Below are 22,856 nucleotides of genomic sequence, written 5' to 3' on the forward strand. Positions count from 1 at the left end.
ACAATTTCTGCTTGAGAATGTGAGATTAGCTCTTATCATGCGTACCTCCACAAATAAAAAGGTTCAAATTTTGAGCATATATTTTTCAAACATGATATGTCGTCTACAATCCCACATCTAAGAACAAATATCAACCATTAGATTCACTCTGACGGTTGAACAATCAGGCTCATGAAATTAAGCCCCGATTCCTGGCCCGGCTGTTACTCATAAAATTTGATATACGCTGCGCCACGACCAGACTCAGTACTCTGAAGTTTCTTCAATTATGTATATAAAATCAAATCATTATTCGACAGACGTAACAAAGCTACTAGGACGAAGCAGACCAACTGGTGTTTATGCAATTTAAACATGTCAAAGGACATATGTGCAATATCTATATTCGCAAGATCTTGAGGACAAACTACGATTAGGGCTCTATATCCTATACAACTAGAAGAAGCTCAAAATGCAGGCGCTGTATGATCCTAACTGCACTGTACCGTTTTCCATGTCAAAATCCCAAGAACTTTGGTGCCAACAGGAATAATGGTTCCAATGCACTTGGTGAGAACTTTCTTGCAAAAAGATGACATACTGAAGAGCAATTATCATTGTATGAGCACTCCATCCCTTCAAGAACCCTCTTCATGAATTCCTCCGTGATATCTGTGCTGCCAAATGTCGCTGGATGGGCCCCACCCCTTGACCAGTCTACCCAAGTTATGCTTCGGTTTGCCAAGAGATTTGGCACACGAATTGTCAACATGGTCGGAAAATAATGTTCATCAACGTAGCAGTGTGGTTTGCAGAACTCCGAAAATTTTGGGTAGAATTTTGTGTCCTCGATGACAAAGAGAGCCAGTTTTCGGTTGAGTTCAAACCATTGAGATCCTTTGCGCCATTGGGTAATGTTAACCTCTGGTAACATGTTGTAGCTGTATCGTCCTCTCCCATATGGCCCGTGGTCATCAAATGCACCGATGAAACTATATTTGGACCTTGTTAAGTAGTTGTAGATTGTTGTGAAATTGTAAAGGGGGATGCAAGATTCAGAGAGCAGGACGAATCGTTCATTGGAAATGTCAAGTAAGGCATTAGCAAGAAGTCTTCTCTCGGCATCACACATACTCATCTTTCCCCATTCCGAGACCTGAAACACAGAGAATTCATGCATCATAAGGAGCTCGATAAAATTAAACCAAAACCAAGTACATATCGTGCGTTATGGCCATAATATTAAGGGCTTTCATTCTTCTCCTTGAAGTTTGGGCAGCGTGCTCGAATAGAAAGCCTTTTACATGCTGTGCCCTATGTTGGTAGCATCAATGCTCAAGTTGTTCGGTGTAGACTGTATATTTATAGATGTGGTACAGCAATCGAGAAATGGGGCTTAAATTGGTATAGATTAAAAGACCAGATTATTCATGATAATTGGTTACAACTTCTGGATTACCGGCAAGCATGTAGTCTTACATTCTGTAAAGGATGCCTATGTGCTCCTACAGTCTCTAAAGACATGCCTATCACCTATTTGAAGTAACAAAGAAACATATTCTTCCCAAGGCTCTAACCCAAGATTTAAAAGTAATAAAACAGATTGCACAATATTTAATTGAACGCTATGTCTTGACACAATATGTTATTTGGTAGAACATCTGCTGAGAATATTCCATCAACATACTGCATAAATAAGCAAGGAGAGATACAGATAATCACATGTAACTGGCTGCCTGGCGCCTGCACAGCTTGATTCACCCCAACTATTACCCAAGTAAAAAGGTTTACCATAAAAAGGGGAGATGATACAAAGGAGCCTAAAGATTTACCGAAATCCAATACCATATACATTTACAACTAACTAACAATAGGACACTGAATAAACTACTTCACAAGATTATCACAAAACAAGCTTGTCCAACTGAGGTTACTCAAGAAAAAATGGGTATCCCTATCGTGGACAGAGCAAACATTGGAGACCAGCAGCAAAAAAGTCCCACATCCGGCAAGGACTTAAGTAAATGGTGTCCTCTAACTACGATAAAATCAGTTATGATGCTAACAAATGAAAGAACGTTCAAGTCAACATAAAAAAAATGGCACTACACATACCTGACTCGGTATTTGCCTCGCATAAAACACGGATGATGAAGGGAAATCAGCCTTAAAAGTCGGTAGGGAATGAATATAGATGGAATACAGCCCCTCATGCCCCTTGAAAAACCTCTCCCAAAGAGGAAATAATGGCAATGGCCCTTTAGTCAAGAACATGAACGCAATCTTTGGAACCCTTTCAAATGGATATTTCTTGACTCGTGGTACCAATGATGCTCTCCAAAACAACTCCTTGTCACTCATTCCGTGCATTGCATCAGAAGGCGGCTTGATCCAATTGTCTAAATTTGTCCCTTCTTCAGGGCAGGGCACCAATCTAGGCCTCGAAATAGCCTCTGTATTATAAGCTCCAAAATATCTAATCATGTAGATACTAACTACAGAGAATGTAAAACACAGAACAAGAAAAGGTACAAGCAATCGAAGCAATCTGTGTGGCAAAACCCTAGAATGGCCTACCCGGTTCACGACATTAGGATCCTTACCTTCTTCCATGTATGTAATATCTCTAATCCAACTTAGAGAACAATCTACACCAAATAAATTCCCTTGAGAATTCCAATCCCAGCTTATCAAAACCCTTCAAAGGAAGAAACTTAACCCAAAAAAATCTAAGCCCAGTTCCTGAATAAGAGGCAATTCACATATACCTAGAATGATTCAATCCGCCTATCTCTGCTCTCCAATGTAAATCAATCTGTTCAATGGATAGCACCAAGAAAAATCCCAAAATTGAGAAACTTTTCACATATAAAAACTAAAACCCATACTTTTTTTTGTAACTCCCAGATCAAATAGATCCAAGTAAAAATAGAAATTTACCAAATAACGTATAAAACCAAAGCGTGATCTTTCCTAGGCAGCAAGGCAGGGGAAGCTATTGGGTACTCAAAGTCGTTACCTTGTAGTGCGAAGAAAGAAATGGCCAACTATTAGAAACCTTTCAACTCATAAAAAGCTATAAAGACGTACCATACATTAACTAAAGAAACGAGTGACCCGTCAAGGTCACTACCATAATTTTAAAAAAAGATGAACACGGTAAGACAAAAGTTGTCGGACATAACATCGCGGAACCAGATTCGAGGCAATCAAAACCCGCAAATCTGCAGTTTTCACTGTAATTGGACAAACCAATAATCTGATTTCCTTGATTCAGTCTCCCTCGCTAAAAACACGCCAAACTAAACGTCCGGATGAAATTGCTGGAGAGAATAAATCAAAGAACCGATAATTACTAGACAAAAATCTTCGGTGAAAAATGAGAACAAAAGTCGTGACGTGAAAAAATATACGTGGGTGAAGAATCCAGAGGAATTTTGGGAAGATGGCTCTAAAGATTGTGTTTTACTTAAGATACTCGCGTGCTTAAAAAGGGGATCCGCCGTGGGTGCTAGAATTGGGGAAATACTTTTACTATAAATATTTAATAGATTACGTACTCTGCAAACGATTTATTCTTATTTAGGGGAAACAAAAGTATTTAAATGCTATTTTTAAATTTAGATAAAAATTTGTGTAGGACGATCTCAGGAGTCGTATTTTGTGAAACAGATATCTTATTTGGATCATTCATGAAAAAATTTTACTTTTATGTTAAGAGTATTATTTTTATTGTGAATATCGGTAGGATTGACCTGTCTCACAGATAAAAATTCATAAGACCGTCTCACAAGATACTTACTCTTTTATTTATTATACTATATAGTATATACCCACAATGTCAGAATTGTATGTATATAAAAATAAGTAATTTTATTCATTTTCGGACGAACTTAATATAGTTAAAGACATTAAAATGAATGGTTTGGTTGACCAGCTCGTCCCACCATTAAAAATATGCTAGTTGGGTTACTGTTTTAGTTCTCTGTTTGAAGGCAGGCTGACCCGACGGTTTTTTTTTAAAAAATTATTACATTATTTATATGATTTATATATGATTGATGAGTTTTGAATGATATATTATTTATAATTTTTATTATATTTGATGAAATCCGAAATATATGTTATTTATAAATTTTATGTGATGGATGAATTTTGAAACATTTATATCATTAATAATGATTTATGTATATCTATTGATTGATACATTTTTGAAAGATTTATATTATTTATAATAATTTATGTATGATTTGTTCTACAAAAAAAATCCAATTTTTTGTTATTTTTTGCAAGTTGGCCCCGGTTGGAACCTCTGACCAGCCAAGTTGAGGTTCAAGGCGAGGGGAATCTCCGTTTGATAGTTCTATTTATCTGATTAATATAATTTATTGTTGTATTAGTCGGAAATTTGCTCGATACACATCTAATGATAGTGGTTGTAGGTTATACCGCCATCTAATAATAATAACAAATTTTTAAAAATATTTTGATAAAATACGTTGACCGAGTGAATCACGTTGCTGACAATAATATTTGCATCTAATCAAATATGAATAGATTCAAAATGGTAATTGTATGAAAGTATTGGGGTAGAATAATTAAGGTAAAAATTTGTGCGAGACAATCTAACGGGTCGTATTTATGAGACGGATCTCTTATTTGGGTCATCCATGAAAAAGTTTTACTTTTTATGCTAAGAGTATTACTTTTTATTGTGAATATGGGTAGGGTTGACTCGTCTCACAGATTAAGCTCCGTGAGACGGTCTCACATGAGACCCACTCAATAATTAATATAAACAAAAGTTCTAGAAATTAGTTAGTAAAAAGATAGATGAAATAATGCATTAATTAACCAAAATATAAATTTTTTCACGAGCACAAAGTTCACTTAAATACAATAAAAATATTTATATCATGTTCTTATTTTATAGTATGTCTCTTGTGAGACGGTCTCATGAATCTTTATCTGTGAGACGGGTCAACCCTATCGATATCCACAATAAAAAGAAATACTCTTAACATAAAAAGTAATATTTTTCACGGATGACCCAAATAAGAGATTCGTCTCACAAACTACGACACGTGAGACCGTCTCACACAAATTTTTGCCGATACTCAAGAATATATAAATTTGAGATGTTATTTACAAAAATGTCAAATTCAGTTATTAATTATTTTTAATAAAATCATTCTTAATAATGAAAATTCGTTATTTAATTGGCCGGGAATTTCCTGTCTTATTCTTTTATTTTTAGTTTCATAATATTTTGGGTTTGTCAAAGAATTTATCTGGTCACCTTCTAGATAATAATAATNTTTTATGAACCTCGAAGTAGTACTTTTCTAGCCATATTAATGTAATGGTAGCCAAACGATGACATGCCAAGTTCCCAACAACCCCTTTGGACAAGGGTGTCCTACTTCATTTGACTTTATTTTTATTATTATTTATTTTTAAAAAATAGCTTTCATTGGCGGATGGTGCCAACTAAAGTCTATACTCGTAGCAATTTGTGAAAAATATTATTTAAAAATTCAAAAACATAATATTAAATTAAGCAATTTTTTTTTTGTTTAAAATGGAAATATATGATTTTTTGTCTCCACCTTTTTTCCCAAATACATTGACATAAACTCTCATCGTATTACCCAATAATTCGACCTCCACATTGTGCCACGATTAGATTTTCTATATTCGATCATTCATACGTGCGTCCAATCAATGTTACATAAAAATAATAACGAAGCTCTGGATTAGATTCACAAAATGTTCGAACTCGTTATCAACTCTCAGAATATATCTTTACTTCATTGTAGTATCTCATTAATCGATATTACTCCATGTACAAATCCGATGAAAACATTTGTTCGAAAATCGCATCTAAATTCAATCGAGTAAGTTTCATGGAGAACGAGTCGATAAAGATCCCGATTTTGATGGTGGAAATATAAGATTTTAATTTATCACTGAAAATAATTTTCATATGGAAGTTATAAAATTACGATTGAAATTTTATTTTTGTAAAATTATGATAAATATTATTTTGTTTGATTCGACGCACTATAACTTTGTTTTACTTGATTTATTAATTCTCCCTAAATTTTATAAATGTTTTTTTATTCGGGAATTAAGAGGCACGTGTTATATTTTCAAAATTTAAAATAAAATGAAAAGATATAATTCGTATTCAGAATCATTTTTTACAATGTTACGGTGGCCCAAGAAGCTCTACAGGGCCCAAACAATTCAAAAGAGGCCCAGGCCAATTTAGCAGCATACGATTTGTGAAACCTTTGTATGTTTGGATTTATTCAGAAAATTATTCTTGAAAGCGAAATCATTTAATAATAAGTAACTAATTAAGTTTTATTAATTGAGAATTATCCACCACAACTAATCACTTCCAATTTAAGATACGTGGTTCCAAACTATATTAAAAATATATATTTCTTCTGACACAAAAACTCGAGATCATATCACATGTCAATTTTGTGAGACAGATCCAGAGTCTTGAAAAATATTAATTTTGTTCAAATCATTCTTTGAAAAATGCAAAACTTTAATAGTAATTAAAATGATCTGAATTATATTACTAGAAAATTATTATCACTACTTTTATTTTTATTTTTTAAAAACAAAATGATATTTTAAAAAACCGCCCCTTATATTATAATTTATAGGCTTAAACTATAATTATCTCAAGCCACTATAATCATGTAATCATGTACATGAAAAATAGTTTATTAATATTGAAATATACTTGTGTAATATAAGTACTAGATCAATAGTTGCAATTAACTACTAATTTGTATTGTAACCAAATAACTAATTAATTTATAATAAATAAACTAATAATTTAGTTAATTAACGTGACTTATCATAAAATATAACGAGCATAAATATAATTAAAAAATAATATTTTGTCGTTACCAAGCTAATATTAAATTTTTGATACTAGAAGAACATGTCTCTTATAAGATGATTTCATCTATTTTTATGAGATAGATTTCGATTTATATTTAAAATAAAAATAAAAATATTTTAAATATAAAATATAATATTTTTTAATAAATTGAATCAAATTAAAAATTTAATGTTATTTTTATTGTTGGAATATTAATATAAATATCCTAATAACTAATATTTACTTTTATGGATTTTGATTGATACGATTCTATATATCTTTAGGAGCTTCTAGGTTTGATCTATCCAAATCTTGGGACCACAATTTCCTGAACTTTTGCTCCTTACCCATTTCACACACTTGACATTTATCTCTTCCCCGAAAGAATCTGTGCCCACCTTTTATCCCCCAATTCTCGAATCCATTTTGATTTCCCTTTTAATAACTTCTGGATTGGATTTCTTTCTGTTGGTGAAAGGTATTTGTTTTTATCAGGTTTTCTTCGCGTTGATGGTAGAAATTGTTCGTCATATGTTCTTGTTTCGGTGTTGCTAGGAAATCTACTTATTTTTTTGTTTCTTTTTGCAAGAAAGAGAGAATAATCATTTTTGGGTGGATATGTTATATTTCTGTGCTATTTGGTTGTCCGCTTTTCGTCATTTGTTATGAGGGGAAGCACTATTTGGGTGCTTAACTAGTGGATTGGTTCCGGATTAGGTTTGACCTAGTTAGATTTGCTTACCTGGGTAGATTGTCTCTTTGATGATTGGAAAGAAGATGTAATCTTGGTATTCATGACTTTTGGTTCTTTTAATGTATGTGAAACAGTTAATATCTAGCTGGTATTTGGAAATTCGAGTATATTTAGTTCTATAAAAGTGTTGTATTGTGAACATTGAAGATGAAAAGAGGCAAAGATGAGGAAAAGACGATGGGGCCTATGTTTCCAAGGCTTCATGTTAATGAGATTGAGAAGCGAGGGCCAAGAGCACCACCTAGAAACAAGATGGCCCTTTACGAGCAGCTGAGCATCCCTTCACAAAGATTTACTGGGACAGTGGATTTGGTGTCATCTTCGAGCCAGGTAAATTGGAAACTTCTTCATTTTGTTTGTATTTCACTTCGTAATATTTTATATTGTAGTTCTTGCATATTAGGAATCAGCGCTCCTGTAGAATTTCTGATCAATTGGTGTTGAATAGTTTTTAGTCTTGCTAGTGATTGATTAGTCTTGGTCGTAGTTACTAGAGACGAGGCATTTATGGTGTACACATAGGAGAATCGAGCCTAAGTCAAAGGTAAAAGATGTTGCCTGCATCTTTTCAGACTGAAGTGCCATAGGGATAATATATCCTAACTTTGAAAATCATTACATCGCATTGAAATATTTTATTTTAACTCTCACACGAAAACATAGCAAATATTTGTTAGTTTATAAGCAAACAAAGATCACCCTTACCTTGCATTTTCCCCCGGATTTACCATACCTACATTTAAGGCGCGTCTAAAGAGGGGCTCGAGCCTTTAAAGCATACCGAAGCTCGTGTTTAACTGTGAATGCACGCCCATGATTTAAGTCCTGAACCTTGACTTGCATCCCGGCTTGAGGGTTGAGTCTCGCCGCACCTTGAGCCTGGACACGTCTTGTAAGATTGTATTAACTGTGGCATTGGTTCTGTTTTGAACAATCGAAAAGTATTTTATAATTATCGTGTTTCTTTTCTTGACCATTCTCTAACGGTGGATGTTCAGTTCAAGGAATGTAAGATACGCTCGAAAATTGAAACTTGGATTGTGCTTTTGTTGCTTAATAAAGGGCCACTCACTAAGATTTACGTGAATGTCATTTTTGCAACTTGATTTTTGTTGATGCCAACTTGTTTTTGCAGGGTGGTGGAAATGAAAAGGGTATTTTTGTTTCTCGGCAGCTGCTGCCAAGGCATCGATCTGAGAAACAGTACAAGCAATTTTCTGATTCCAGTACTCCGTTGACACTAGTTGATCAAAGAAAGGAATCGGATGATGATGACTTTAGAGTTCCCATTTTCATACACTCCAAATCAAGTGTAGAACATGGTAAATCTACAAATGTTTTTATTGCGGAAAAACCACCCCCCTCCAACTTTTCTCACCTCGATCCCTTGTTCAAGTTCCGAAAAGACAGCATTCAAAACAAAGAGAAATTGAGAGAGCTGGTGGCTGATCCGGATAAAGCTATCTCAAATTCTTCATCTCTATGTCAAAAAACAATAGTTAGCTCACTAGATGGTATTGAAAGATCGAAGAGTGATGGTAGTGTGCAATTAGATGTCTGCCCCGAGTTTCAACCTGTTAGCGATATGCATGATTCTGAAGTATGTGGCGAGCATATATCCACCATGAATAAAAGAATTTCTTCTGTTATGACTAGAGATATTAGTTATGGCTCAAAACCTAATAAAGATCAGCCAAGGGTTAACACTATGTCTGAAACTTACATTACTGATACTATAGCCGGACTGGAGATAACACCGGATGATGTCGTTGGCATAATTGGTCAGAAACGGTTTTGGAAAGCCAGGCGGGCAATTGTCAAGTAAGTTGTTATACATTTTGGATGAGATTTTCACATTTTACTGAAATGGATGCTACTTTGCTGACTTCACTGGAATTCTAGTTGGCAGTGACGCCTATATATATATGGAGAAAATTCATAAAATGTAAAGGCAAAAAGATGTTCTTCAAAGTGTGTGTGTGTGTACACCAATAGGCGAGGCTTACCTCATTGGTGGGCACGGGATGTACAATTTTGATATGCTTCACTACATCTAATGTTGAGTGTCACTTGGACAATAGTTGAACAACATATCAGAACTCTCTCTATGTGTGTGTGTGTGTGTGTGTGTGTGGAGAAATTCATAAAATGTAAAGGCAAAACGATACTCTTCAAAGTTTCCATTTTGATTTCCTTCATTGCAAGGACTACATTGTGCTAATGGGCTCAATGCTTTATTATTTTTTCTGCCAAGCCTAACCAATTTTCCGCTCTTTGGTTATGTTAATGCAGTCAACAAAGGGTGTTTGCTGATCAAGTATTTGAATTGCATAGATTAATGAAGGTTAGAGTTGTCAACTGGTTTCAAGATTAATATTATATATTTGTGACCTTTCTTGTGATTTAATTTGGTTTAATGAATGATAAAGCTTTACGTATTAACTTTTTATCAGGTCCAGAAATCTATCGCCACATTGCCGCATTTTTTGCTAGAGGATGTTGTCCGTATAAGCAAACCTGTGAAGGCTTTGACAGAAAATAAAGTTCCCTTGGATTGTCCCAATAAAGCTCTTCCCAGTGTTTCCAATCCAAAAGGTGACTCGAAAAAGCCTGTCACTGAAGAAGGTTCAGCTGAAAATTCTATCGCGAAATCGTATTTATCTTCTGTTCAAAACAATGTGTTGCCTCCAAACTACAGAATTACTTGCAATCAAGCTAGACCATGGTCTTTTAATCAACCACATGGCCCACAATGGTTGGTTCCTGTTATGTCCCCTTCCGAAGGACTGGTATACAAACCATATCCTGGCCCTGGCTATGTGGGTCCAGCGATTCCTAGCAATAATTTCATGACTCCAGCATATGGAGTTCCTGCTATACACGCACAGTACCAATTACCATCTTTTCAATCCCCCAGTTCTCACCCCTACTTTCCAGCTTTCGGGATGCCTGTCATGAGTACAACTTCTTTATCCAGTTCTTCCGTTGAACAAGTGAATCAGCCGTCTATACCAGGGCAATTCCAGTTAGCCAATCTGTCCAGCCAGAGGAACAATTCTGTGCCGGGCCGGGAAAACTTGCAGTTACCCGAGGATATTGAAGTACAAGGTAGCACAGCAAGCAGTCCAACTGAAAGAGTGAAGAGTAGTGGGTCAGGCAGTGTCTTGGATAAAACAAGCGTGCTTCGACTTTTTCCCACGTCTCCAACCGAACCTGAATGCCCCCCCAGTCTCCCTCGGGTGATTAAGGTTGTTCCTCACAAGGCAGGATCTGCGACTGAATCTGTTGCTAGAATTTTTCGGTCCATTCAAGAAGAGAGAAAACACCATGATTCATTGTAGGCCTTGTCATTTCCTGCCTGATTCACACCATCTGGGTGTTTGGAATTAGAGTTTTTCAGTTGTTCTGCCTGTTATTTTATTAACTGAACTTTATCTTATAAAGATGAATCTCTACAGATGTAATGGATGAATTATGACTGAAGAAGTTTTCTGTAATCTATATGTTGTTACATTAGATAACTGAAGGTGAGGTATTATTTTTGTAATCCATCTTTTAATTTTTGTTCTGGCTGGCCTTTTTTCCTCAGTTCTTTTGTGTTCTCTAGTTTTCGTTGTAATCTGTCTTTTCTAATTATGATTTCTTCGTAAATATTTTGAAGTTAGGTTACTTCTAGTGTGTTTCATTCAGTTTTTCCTTGTAGCAAAGGCACACAATTCTAATAAGAAGTATAGTTAAAACAAAATCATAAAATACCTTTCTTACATCTAACCAATAGCTTATGCAGCTCGTGATAACATCACATCAATAATGTAATACTCGCACATATTTTTCGGTGTCAATCAACTATTATAATGTGTTCATCCTTTTAAAATAATAATTGGTTAATTGTTTGATTGATATATCTTCCTCAAAGTCTGAAACCCTAAACTCCAACGGATCAACAGACGATTCGAGGACAGAACCTAACTCGGAGACAATGGAACGGGTACTATCTTGTCCCAGTAAACAAACTCACGTGGACTTCTAAATGGGTCGATGTATCTCTAATAAAATGAATTCATACATTGACGTTAAGAAATAAATATTTGATATACGATTGCTTGATTTATTAAACTTTACCTAAGACCAAACAATTTTGCCCGGATTGATTGAATATATTAATTCGAGTATAACAAAAGGCTAGAAAATTTGATAGTCACGTAAGATCGATGTTTGTCGTATTATCAAAATTTATAATTGGTGGTAAAAGTATAATTCAAATATTTTAAATCGTACCACATATCAAGCATTGTGTATCGGTCACCCTTTGATTATTGACAATTATTGCAACCTAACAATAACTTTCTCAATAACTACAATCTTTACCCTCTATAAGAATTCTAACATTGAATCTGATATCAATATGAGTGTTTGTCGTTTTATCAAAAACTAATGTTTGTGATAATAGTATAACTCAAATAGTTTAAATTGTAATCAACTCAAGTGCCACATATTGATCATTATCCTAACAGAGACAATTATTGCACATCAAACAATATATATCATCGATTTTGCTAATAACAATAAACAAAAACTTTGATGAGACCGTGTCACAGAAAAAATTTATGAGACGAATCTCCGATCTGAATCTTGAAAAAACATTACTTTTATGTCATGAATATTAGTTTTCACTGTAGATATGACTCGTGTCGATTCGTCTCATGATTATAGATATACTGACTCACAAAATAAATACTCGTAACAATGTATATGATTCAATTGACTACTTGAATAAATGTAGGCTTAAAATTTTAAACTCTCTATAATTAAAGGACAGGGATAGAATTTTGCCAAAATGTAATTATTACTTGATTTTTTGAAATTGGTAAGATTGCGTTAAGTCATAATTTTAAATATATAATCCATAATCCGAGTGAAACTAAATTTCGACGATCTAACAATTAAGACGAAAAAATTACCGCTATATCAAAAGCCATCCCGGTGTAGCAACTTTACACCGAATAGCATAAATCGGACGAAAAGAAACCACAGATGAAAGCAGCTTTCTTGTGTGTATAAATTGACGTTGACGTCCAAAGAAATTTCAAAAGTTTCTGACATGTCGTCCCCTCGTGAGACTCACATTCCTGTGCCTCCGGACCCTGGTAATTTCCGTGTAGCGCCCTTCTCATTTGTTTGGGCTGTCTCAATTTTGATTGCCTTTAATTTGATTTCCATTTGGTGCTGGGCAAGTTTCCAAGAATCAAGAAATAGACTCGCTGGTTAAATTTCTTTGGCATTTGCTTTGATATTAAACGATTCTTTGTAGTTTAATTAATTCTTGGAATTATTTACTGCCCACGAATGTTGTGGTTACGGTTAATTTGTTGTTTTGATTAATGTTTCTTAATTTTTGGGTCTTTTGTTGGGGCTTTGGTGGATGAAAAGAGAGAAAACTGTGATGATATAATCCTAGGGGTATAGTTTCAAATTTGTTTCCTTCCTTTTCCTTTGGTTGGTCCATAAATTGCTAAAAAATCCTATTAATTACATTTTTGTTACTGCAGTTTTATTGTGAATGTGAGGTGGTTTTTACTTTGAAAAAGATAGTGGATAGGAAGCGGTTTCGTGTATTTATGCGAAATTATAAGCTCGTCTGTTTGGCAGGTTGTGTATGTGTTAAATAAACAAATGGCATGACAGCAGATTGAAGTTGATAGATTCTTGATCTCATAAAAAAAATAGTTGATAGATCTTTGGAATAATTTTTTGCTGTTTTTTACTGGTTGAGGAGGTGCAACAATTGGGATGGAAACCCATGAATTCTCCCAACTAAAGAGAGACAACAGAATTTCAACCAGATGGCTTGTGGTTGATTCTTGGATGATTTCCACTCGACGAAAGCAAAACTGTGTGCATTGGTCTTTAAGTTTAAGTTAGTTGATGGTTAATGAGGTACAAAGTTGGATAGGTCATCTGTTTATTTAAAAGTTTGGTACATGGGGGCAAGGGGAAGTCTGATTTCAATTTCTTGGTGTGTGGATGTATTTGCTTTGTGGGTTCAAAGCTTAAAATCATTATATTTTAAGGTCATTCAGAGAGATCGTGATTACATTTAATCTGAAATATGTACATACAAATGAGAAGCAATTTAACTGCGTGAAACAAGTTCACATAGTTCAGAAGTATAGTTGGCAAGCTTGAAGGAGGTAGGAATGTTGCCGTTCACGATGTTTCAATTGAGATCTTACATGTTTTTTGTGAAAATTGTCATTTTTTAAAAGCTAGAAATTCTTGCATTCACCTGAGTGAAAAATACGTACATTTTTCATTTTAAAGGTCTCTTGTGTATGACTTTTGCAGGTGACAAGCCCATCAATAATGAATCAGACTTGTCTACTCTTTCTATCCATGTGGTCACCTGTGCATCTCAACTTCCTGCAGAATTTTTGCAGCCTTCAAGTGAGAGGCAACTGGTCATAGGCTTTGATTGTGAAGGGGTTGATCTTTGTCGAAATGGGACTCTTTGTATTATGCAGGTATTTCACTTTTCATCCCCACATTATGTTATATTTTGCAAGAATACTGCAGATTTTCTGAATATCAAGGGATGGTTTCAACTGTTCGATTAACAGAGATCTCATATTCAGTTTTGTACACATACACACTGGCATAGTACTAATATTGGAAGGAGGGCAGTTGTTTTATTGAACTAGAAGCTTCTGTGAGAATTTTTTTTTTATTTATAAGAAACGATATTCTATTAACAATATAATAAGAGTTAATTACAATCAGTGGACTAGTGGTCCACTTTCAACAGAAGCTACATAATATCAATGCTCTATCAATGATACACATAAGCACATTCTCTCAATATATCTGATATCGATACGTTCTTAAAGTCATCATGAGGGCCAATCCACATAGCAACTTTGATCTTGATTTTATCTCAGCATTCGTCATTGTTGTCTTCCGTATTTTAAAAAATTCTTCGATTTCTTTCTAGCCACACTGATGACTGACCAACATATTCCTTGAAGGGTTGGCCATAATACCCACAAGTCACCCCATTTGTTTTGTTCCCTTAATGATTTTCATTCCCGTAACATGACAAGGAATTTTCATGGAGTGTTTTTCAATGACTGATTTCTGTGCTTAAAGAAGGGCGTGTCACACTTGGCTATAGACCGTAGCTACTTTGTTGCTTGATTATTATGGCTTTCTTTCTAAGGTAGGAAAGGAGTACAGCTTAAATCTATTTCTTTTTGCACAAATTTGCAATCTCTGTGGGACACCACATTCATTTTGACGTAACACACTATGTCTAAATTCATTGATTAACTAATGTCTTTAAGTGCTTTCAACTCATGAGCGTTATATTTTGTAGCTTGCATTTTCAGATGCTATATATTTGGTTGATGCCATTGAGGGTGGAGAGACACTTGTGAAAGCCTGCAAGCCTGCACTTGAGTCCAGTTATGTCACCAAAGTTATTCATGATTGCAAACGAGACAGCGAGGTCTCTTGTTGACAGCCCTCTCCACTTCATGCTTAATATTTCTGAAAAACTTCAATGATTGATTTTTCTGGTTGCTTTGTATGTCACAGGCACTGTTCTTTCAGTTTGGCATTCAGCTAAATAATGTTGTTGATACCCAGGTTGGTATTTTCTTTAATTCTTCTGTTTTGGAGACAATCAACTAAAGTTGTGTGTCGCCTTTGATGTGAGTTTTATTATTGTATCACTTAAGCATTATGAAGATTGATACTTAGACCTAACTCAACTCAAAAAGTTAGTTCAAGGTGGTGGATTGTCCAAGTTGATATATACAACTCTCAGGAACTTAATATAACTGATGTGAGTCATTTAACTCACCCCTCACGTCCAGAAATAAACATATGGAGCTTGAAATATACAAGATATTAGTGGGTGGCCCATTAGGGCAGTCCAACACATAACGGTGGGCTTTGGTTATAATACATGTTAAGATTGAGACTTGGACATACCTTAACCCTAAAATTTAGCTTAAGGGGAAGATTGTCCAAGTTTATATATACAATTTTCAAGGACTTAATACAGTCGATATGAGACATTTAACAAGCATATTTACATTTTTCTTGAGCAGATTGCTTATTCTTTGATTAAGGAGCAAGAAGGGCACAAAAGAGTCCCAGATGACTACATATCATTTGTTGGCCTCCTTGCTGACCCTAGTTATTGTGGTAATTAATCTCTTTTGCATTTCAATCTTGACTTGTTATGATTTTGGATTGTGTGGTTCACCTGTGCTGAAATTTGTTTAAGCATTTTGTTGGTTAAAATGGGTTTTGGATTCTTATCCCTGGAATGGTTATGCATCTCATTGTCACTTGATTGGCATATCATCTCAATTGCAAGTTATCAACTTTCTTCATTGATGATTCTCTATGCATGTTCAACTCTTGAGTTGACATTATTTATTAATGTCAAATTTGTTTAGCAATTTCTTATTCTTCGGCTTAAATAATCATTATACTGGACATGACAAGAAGGGAAACAAATATGATGAAAAACCAATAAGCTTCCTGATGCAACTTCATACTTTGCCTCATTTACCTAACAATCCAAGCTTGCTAACTTTCTCCGTTGCTGAAACTTTATCCAACAAATTATTACACGTGTCGACAATACTTCTGCATTGTATGTTTAACTTTGCGTGCTGTATTCTGGGTGCTGTTTGTAATGTTTGTGTTTCACAAGACATTGTTACTAGTTTGTTCATGTACTATTTTCTGATACTCTTCTGTATGAGAGGGCCTTCAATTTACTATGTTTTGTTAAAGTCATGCTTCTTTGTGCTAGGATATCCTTTGACTCTAAAGATTTTGTGACAGGAATATCCTATGATGAGAAGGAAGAGGTTCGCGTTCTTTTAAGGCAGGTTAGTCTTGGTTTCTCCTCGAGCTTTTTGTGTCAGGTTTTATTAAAAATATGTTCACATTTAGGTGTGTAATGTAGATAAAGCGGCTTAAAATTTCAACCACCCGCAAATTACATGAATTTTTTAGGTACTCAATTTTTTTGGCTCCAGGATCCCAACTTTTGGACATACAGACCATTGTCTAAACAAATGGTCCGTGCTGCTGCAGATGATGTCCGCTTTCTTTTACTCATCTATCATAAGATGTTGGAGAAATTGAATCAGAGATCACTGTGGTATCTTGCGGTCCGTGGTGCACTTTATTGCAGATGTTTCTGCATTAGTGATAATAATTATGCTGACTGGCCAGCTCTGCCTCCACTTCCAGGTATTATTCCCTTGTATCCCATTTTATTCATGCTTCTATAAATATGTTCACGCTCATGAACAGTATTGTCTCAAACTATAAGTAACCTGTTAAAACTGGTGTTGCGTATCATCTAGATTCTAACTTTAGGTGCTGTTATTTCTTTTCATCGTTTCAGATAATCTTATTGCTGATAGGCATGCTCCAGAGCAAGAAATCCTCTCAGTTCTTGATGTTCCCCCAGGGAAAATGGGGTGTGTTATTGGGAGACGAGGAGTTAATATCTTGTCAATAAAGGAATCATGCAAGTATGTCTTATTGCCTTGTACCATGAGTTTTGGTCGGCATTTTGTTGTTTCCGCACTAGCCAATTCAATTTATAAATATTCCTGACCTACTTGAACCATAGTTATCTATATGCATGATAGGTAAGATGTCGGTTTTGTTTAATTTTATCATATCGGCAAATGGCAAACCCTTTGGGTTTTTTCTTATTGTGAATTTTGGGCATGCTTTCAACTTGTTCTAACAAATATGGAATTATTAAATTTGCAGCGCTGAAATATTTCTTGGAGGTGATAAAGGTCCTCCGGACAAGGTTAGTCCATCATTTGAATCTGGTGAATACTGTCACTTACCAGCATAGAAAACTATCGCCTCCCATTATTATGTCTGAGTTTATAATCTTTGTCTCAGAGTTTGAAATGGTCTTTTCCTTTGAAACTAAGATAGTCTACAGTAGAAATACAATGTTCATTTAAATGTGCAGGTTTTCATAATTGGGCCAGTAAAGCAGGTTAGGAAAGCGCTAGCCATGATAAGGGGAAGAATGCTGGATATATACTAGAAAGCTGCAATTTGTCAAGATACTTTGCGACGGCACCAGGAAGATGGATCAGTGGGCATGTACTCAAGTCGCATACACCCTTATACATAAATAAAAAGTAGTTGTTAAGCTTGAGGCTTACGAAAACTGGGGCAAAACTGAAGTTATATTTTCAACATAAACTGAGGGAGATTTTACATAAATTATCTGAACTAGATGTGGTGAATGTGGAATCCCTTCGGGTGGCGAAACTAATAGTCCTTGCTTGTTATTCGATTCTCCCATAAATCGGTTCCGGTGTATGGCACCTTGAGTATTTGCCTGGTACGTTTTGAACGTCATGGAATGCATAATGGTATATACTATGATACAAATGTAAATTATGCAGAATTCGTGTATTATAGACATAATCAGCCAACAATATGTTGATATTTTGTGCGTTTGACAAGTTTTGTGAATCATAGAGATGATGTTATGCAAAAAAAACTTCTTGATAAATGCGATATACATGTCTCGTAAAAAATGCTAAAAAAGTACAAATCAGTAGACAACTTATTTTTATAATTGATTTGAAGAAATCTATGTACATAAAAAAATCAAAATCATATTAATATAATTTTTATATATTTATTTCGTTGTGATTTTGATAATATTATCAAAATTTTAATTTTAATATGTAATCTTTGTATTTGTCATTTTTCTGACCTATCATCGATACGGTAATACTTATGTTACAAGGCAAAAACTTGTGTGAGACGGTCTCACGGGTCGTATTTTGTGAGACGGATTTTTATTTGGATTATCTTTGAAAAAGTATTACTTTTTATGCTAAGAGTATTACTTTTTATCCATGAAAAAATATATATATATATATATATTGAAATAAATGTAAAGTCGTAAACAAACTGGAAATAGCCAGAAAAATCTCTCTCTCTCTCTCTAAATGCTATTCGTCCGTGACAATTACTGAATCACAGCCTGTGACGCAACACTTCCTTCCCAAACGATCTAGCTCGTACAAAGTCTCGATAACGACGACTTTTTCCGCAAATTTTCTTAAACGCTAATTGATCTACGAAATATCCACAAGAACAATATCAAATAGCTCCGGACGATTCTTATCATCGGGTCAAACTACAGGTTAGTGATAATTTAATTACACCCTTGGTTATTTTAATTTTGATATTGATAATAATTATTGTTATTTTTTGGTTTTGGATGCAATTTGTGAATTTGGAGAATCAGGTTGATTTTATTTGTTAGTGTTATCTATGATAAAATTTACGCTGTTTCTCATGTGGTTGCAGGGTTTGGTTCCTTCGATTTGTTTTTAGTTTTCCGAAACATACTTTGTTTTTGAAGTAAAATAATCGACGATGTTTACGCGAATTTTCGGAAAGCCTAAGCAAGAGGCAAATGCTCTGGCAACGCTTGACAAGTTAAATGAGGTAAAAGTTTGGTCTTTGATCATTTTGGAATCTCTCTTATTTTTGTTTTGAATTTTTTTGTTATAATGAATATAATTTTAAAGTTTTTGTATTTCCTTATTGTGCATTTGTGCTGCCTTGACTGTTTAAAGCTTTATTGAGTTCTAAATTTCTTAAGTGAGAATTAAGAGCATGTGTTAATTTGGAAACTTTTTCGATACACTGATGAATAATTTGTATTTGTATCTGGTATCGGTTAGTCTACGCTGGTATAGTGGTATGCTTTGATTTTTATTTTTTGTCGTACAAAGAAAATTGTCATTTGAATTAGAAAAGACATCTGTGAATGAATATATTCAACTTCAGCTGACCTCATTTGGAAATCCACTCCTTATGGTTTGTGGTTTAAAACTCTAAATATTATCTCTGGTTTAAGAGAATGCTATGTTTATATACTTATTGTTCAGTCAATGTGTGTTCTTAAACGATGTTTGTTATCATGTGTTAAAACTTCTAATTAAGTAGTTGGTTTAAGGGATTTTCTTTATCCTTTTCCATTTTTCACATGTTCCACATACTTTATTAGTTAAATGACTCTGGTGAATATATGGAGATAGAGGAGACCCAGACCTTGGGTTCCTATCTTAGGCTTAGATTTTGAAGTTTACATGCTTATGCCTAATCTATTCCTAGTGGTAGTTTGAGTCACATGACCATGTTTAGTGCGATGTCATGCAGAAACCAAGTATATATGATGGCAAATAAAAGAAATGTCCTTGGTCGAAACTAAAGCATTCTTGACAGTCCACTTTCAAAATTTTCATTTTCAATATTTGAGTTTTGGCATGAAGAGGAAGAATGAAAACATTGTGATTTTTGTGTTTTTGCAACTGCAGAAGTTGTTTTCGATTCTAGAGCAAGTGAAGTAAGGATCCCTTCTTATGCATTTTTCCTTTTATTCCCTTGCATGGCATGGTATGCAGACTCTTGAGATGCTAGAGAAAAAGGAGAAAGTTCTCCTGAAGAAGGCAGCGGCAGAAGTGGAAAAGGCGAAGGAGCTTACCAAAGCTAAAAATAAAAGGGGTACGATATGGTGCTTGTGAGAAATTATTTTACTCGCTTGTTCAGTATTTTAGAATCTTAAACCTAAACAAATTTTGCATCTCTTTCATTGCCCTGCCATATGGCAGTGGTTGTTTGCCATGAGCAACTCAATGTGTTATGTGCTTTGTAATTTAAGAATTACAGCGTGCTTTTAATGTTCTTATATTGTAATGTTTTAGCTGCAATACAATGTTTAAAGAGGAAAAGGCTCTATGAACAGCAAATCGAACAACTTGGAAATTTCCAGTTGCGAATTCATGATCAGGTGATTTGGAGAAACATTAACCACTTAGTTTTCCTGTTGAAATAGTTTTGTTTTCTGTCTGGTCCTTTTAAGTACGTGTCTCTACGTCGGTCCCAGATGATAATGCTCGAGGGGGCCAAAGCTACTACAGAAACTGTTGATGCTTTGAGAACTGGAGCAGCTGCAATGAAAGCTATGCAGAAGGCTACGTAAGTTGCATTTCCCCCAATTTAAAAGAGATTCATTGATATGGCTTTGTAATTATGAAGTTAGAAAGAAGAAGGTTGTGAAGAGTTGACAGACAACCCATCTATGCGTCTCGCAACAGTGAAGTTAAATTAAAAAGACAAAGAACATCAAAGATAAAGTCATTTTTTAGTTAGAAAATAAAACCTCGGAGAAAGAATTATATATCTTGAAATTGCTTCACATCACACATTTATGTATTGTGGATCTAAGTAATCGAGCAAGAGTGAACCTTTTATGGCTACTCTAGAGTAAATGCTCTTCAATGTATTTAAATTATGTGTGGTTTTGTTTAAGAAGAGAATGTAGTTTGTCAAATCTTAAGGAAAGCAAATTACAGACTGCTCCGCATGTTGACACACAACCACATTAATCCCGTGTACTAAAATTTTCTTACCTCATATTTTCAACTGGCTTTTGTGATGTAGCAATATTGATGATGTGGACAAAACGATGGATGAGATCAATGAGCAGACCGAAAATATGAAACAAATCCAGGAAGCGCTGTCTGCACCACTTGGTGCAGCAGCAGATTTTGATGAGGTAAGCTGTTGGTTCTGACAGCTGCTTGTTTTCTCTTCTTCTTTTGAAGATTATACTTTGCTCTATTTCCTTCCGTAGGACGAGTTGGAGGCTGAGCTTGAAGAACTTGAAGGAGCTGAACTAGAGGAACAGCTTCTGCAACCTGCAACAACAGCTCCTGCTGTTCCTGTTCGAGTGCCTGCCGGTAGGCAACCGGCAAAGAAGGATGAAGATGAAGATGATGAACTTGCTGAATTGCAGAGGGAGATGGCCCTTTGAGGAGGTATCCCCTGACCTGTAATATTAGTTGCATAGCATGTTTGTTAATTGCACGTTGACAAATTGTAAATTTGTTAGTTCATTGACTTGCATTTGATGAAACTGTTGTATCTGGGAGAATCTAATCTGTGATAAACATTTGCAATGAAAAAGTTTATTGTTAAAATTCGAACAGGGCTTTAATAAATTTAACTGTAACTGGAAAAAACTTTGCAATTATGTTTAGATGGCGTGTACAGAATCTGATGTCAACTGAACTTGTTCCTAGATTTTGGTAGTTGCTTGGCATGGTTTGATAGTTGTTGTATGTGCAACATATAGGGTTTTCTATTAACAAGCAATTATGATTTCCTCTCCAAATGTTTGTGAAATTTGAGCTCTGGGGCTCATGCATGTACGAGCCTACCTCACACCCTTGATAATGGCTAATTCAGCCCCCGTCTTGCAGTTCAGTAACAAAGTTCGAATGTTATCATGGGTTCTACTGCATCTTGAGATCATTGCTACAGCTGCCACCGCCATCCTTTGATGAATTTTACAGAGGTGCATTCACCAGTGCTGAGATTTATACCTGTATGTATGGATGACTTTAAATAATTTCTATTCAGCCTTTGTGGTTTAGCAGATGATGAATGTTTTCTAGCACCCACAACTGTTTGACGATTAAATGTGTATGATGTGTGTTAATTTTAGCCTTTTGCTGAGATCCACTTATCTGGAAAATGCATGTAAGGCCATTCGTTTACTGAACTGTTGGGAAAGATTTTGTCTCTAAATGCTATAGTATTGGGGTTTTAATACACGAATGTTGTAATGTTTACTTTGCATTTTTTATGTTTGCGTCCATCTTTGTACTTCAAATAGGCTTGCAGCGATGGATTGTATAGACAATTTCATATATTTTGGTGGGAATTTACGTTTAAAAGACACGACATTAACTTTTCTATGAAGAATAAATCATTTGAAAAGGTTGACTTACTTCCATCTTTCTGATTATGATTACCCATGTAACGTAGAGCCAAGATGCGTGGGCGAGATATTATCCTATCCCCTTGAAAAGCAATCCATCTTATTTTGCTTTATTCCAGTATCATACTTCCCTTGTCAAGATTTGGTTCTGTTCCAAGGAATGTTTCATCTTCTAAAAGTTTTGCCTTGTTTGCTTTTTTTTTTTTCCAGAAATAATTTTCCATATCATTTATTTTTAATTTCTTTTCTTCCACCAATGTCACACATCCCAACAGAACTATTGTTAATGTCTAAACTTTTAATTATTTCCCATAATTTTTTTATTATTGTATTGTATTTTAATTTAAATT

The 22,856-nt window shown here is 34.8% G+C and overlaps 4 protein-coding genes across 5 annotated transcripts; 3 read left to right on the forward strand and 1 right to left on the reverse strand.

Moving 5' to 3' along the window:
• Positions 1–247: 247 nt before the first annotated feature.
• On the reverse strand, positions 248–3,497 carry LOC140979864 (glycosyltransferase BC10-like). Its single transcript, XM_073445474.1, has 2 exons — positions 2,095–3,497; positions 248–1,135 (listed from the first exon to the last, which is right to left on the reverse strand). Exons 1-2 carry the CDS (start codon positions 2,590–2,592, stop codon positions 497–499), a joined length of 1,137 nt encoding a protein of 378 aa, XP_073301575.1. The 5' UTR covers positions 2,593–3,497; the 3' UTR covers positions 248–496.
• Positions 3,498–7,196: 3,699 nt separating this feature from the next.
• On the forward strand, positions 7,197–11,208 carry LOC140979865 (protein HEADING DATE 3B-like). 2 transcript variants are annotated; one of them, XM_073445475.1, is made up of 5 exons: positions 7,197–7,364; positions 7,715–7,970; positions 8,776–9,461; positions 9,933–9,984; positions 10,094–11,208. In XM_073445475.1, exons 2-5 carry the CDS (start codon positions 7,788–7,790, stop codon positions 10,979–10,981), a joined length of 1,809 nt encoding a protein of 602 aa, XP_073301576.1. In that variant the 5' UTR covers positions 7,197–7,364; positions 7,715–7,787; the 3' UTR covers positions 10,982–11,208. The 2 variants fall into 2 exon arrangements, with proteins under 2 accessions (XP_073301576.1, XP_073301577.1); XM_073445476.1 differs by having other exon boundaries at positions 7,788–7,970.
• A 1,353-nt stretch (positions 11,209–12,561) lies between these two features.
• Positions 12,562–18,038, forward strand: LOC140979866 (exosome complex exonuclease rrp6). Its single transcript, XM_073445477.1, has 10 exons — positions 12,562–12,787; positions 13,986–14,161; positions 15,010–15,141; positions 15,231–15,281; positions 15,749–15,845; positions 16,497–16,543; positions 16,694–16,910; positions 17,068–17,197; positions 17,445–17,487; positions 17,659–18,038. The coding sequence occupies exons 1-10, from the start codon at positions 12,742–12,744 to the stop codon at positions 17,734–17,736; spliced, it is 1,017 nt and encodes a 338-aa protein (XP_073301578.1). The 5' UTR covers positions 12,562–12,741; the 3' UTR covers positions 17,737–18,038.
• Positions 18,039–18,657: 619 nt separating this feature from the next.
• LOC140979867 (vacuolar protein sorting-associated protein 32 homolog 1-like) lies at positions 18,658–22,337 on the forward strand. Its single transcript, XM_073445478.1, has 8 exons — positions 18,658–18,855; positions 19,023–19,163; positions 20,126–20,225; positions 20,426–20,511; positions 20,608–20,699; positions 21,165–21,279; positions 21,358–21,541; positions 21,986–22,337. The coding sequence occupies exons 2-7, from the start codon at positions 19,092–19,094 to the stop codon at positions 21,535–21,537; spliced, it is 645 nt and encodes a 214-aa protein (XP_073301579.1). The 5' UTR covers positions 18,658–18,855; positions 19,023–19,091; the 3' UTR covers positions 21,538–21,541; positions 21,986–22,337.
• Positions 22,338–22,856: the final 519 nt, after the last annotated feature.

Source organism: Primulina huaijiensis, chromosome 6 (assembly GCF_012295235.1).
Source record: "Primulina huaijiensis isolate GDHJ02 chromosome 6, ASM1229523v2, whole genome shotgun sequence".
Classification (NCBI taxonomy): domain Eukaryota; kingdom Viridiplantae; phylum Streptophyta; class Magnoliopsida; order Lamiales; family Gesneriaceae; genus Primulina; species Primulina huaijiensis.

Excerpts from the sequence above, each read along its gene's own strand:
- LOC140979867 (XM_073445478.1), top strand. The coding sequence starts at position 19,092 with ATGTTTACGCGAATTTTCGGAAAGCCTAAGCAAGAGGCAAATGCTCTG. Across the intron at positions 20,700-21,164 it reads AAAGCTATGCAGAAGGCTAC|CAATATTGATGATGTGGACA; the intron begins GTAAGTTGCATT and ends TTTGTGATGTAG. Across the intron at positions 21,280-21,357 it reads CAGCAGCAGATTTTGATGAG|GACGAGTTGGAGGCTGAGCT; the intron begins GTAAGCTGTTGG and ends TTCCTTCCGTAG.
- LOC140979866 (XM_073445477.1), top strand. The coding sequence starts at position 12,742 with ATGTCGTCCCCTCGTGAGACTCACATTCCTGTGCCTCCGGACCCTG. Across the intron at positions 12,788-13,985 it reads TCCTGTGCCTCCGGACCCTG|GTGACAAGCCCATCAATAAT; the intron begins GTAATTTCCGTG and ends TGACTTTTGCAG. Across the intron at positions 15,846-16,496 it reads TGCTGACCCTAGTTATTGTG|GAATATCCTATGATGAGAAG; the intron begins GTAATTAATCTC and ends ATTTTGTGACAG.
- LOC140979864 (XM_073445474.1), bottom strand. The coding sequence starts at position 2,592 with ATGGAAGAAGGTAAGGATCCTAATGTCGTGAACCGGGTAGGCCATTCT. Across the intron at positions 1,136-2,094 it reads CGAGGCAAATACCGAGTCAG|GTCTCGGAATGGGGAAAGAT; the intron begins GTATGTGTAGTG and ends TCTGTGTTTCAG.
- LOC140979865 (XM_073445475.1), top strand. The coding sequence starts at position 7,788 with ATGAAAAGAGGCAAAGATGAGGAAAAGACGATGGGGCCTATGTTTCCA. Across the intron at positions 9,462-9,932 it reads GCCAGGCGGGCAATTGTCAA|TCAACAAAGGGTGTTTGCTG; the intron begins GTAAGTTGTTAT and ends ATGTTAATGCAG. Across the intron at positions 9,985-10,093 it reads AATTGCATAGATTAATGAAG|GTCCAGAAATCTATCGCCAC; the intron begins GTTAGAGTTGTC and ends ACTTTTTATCAG.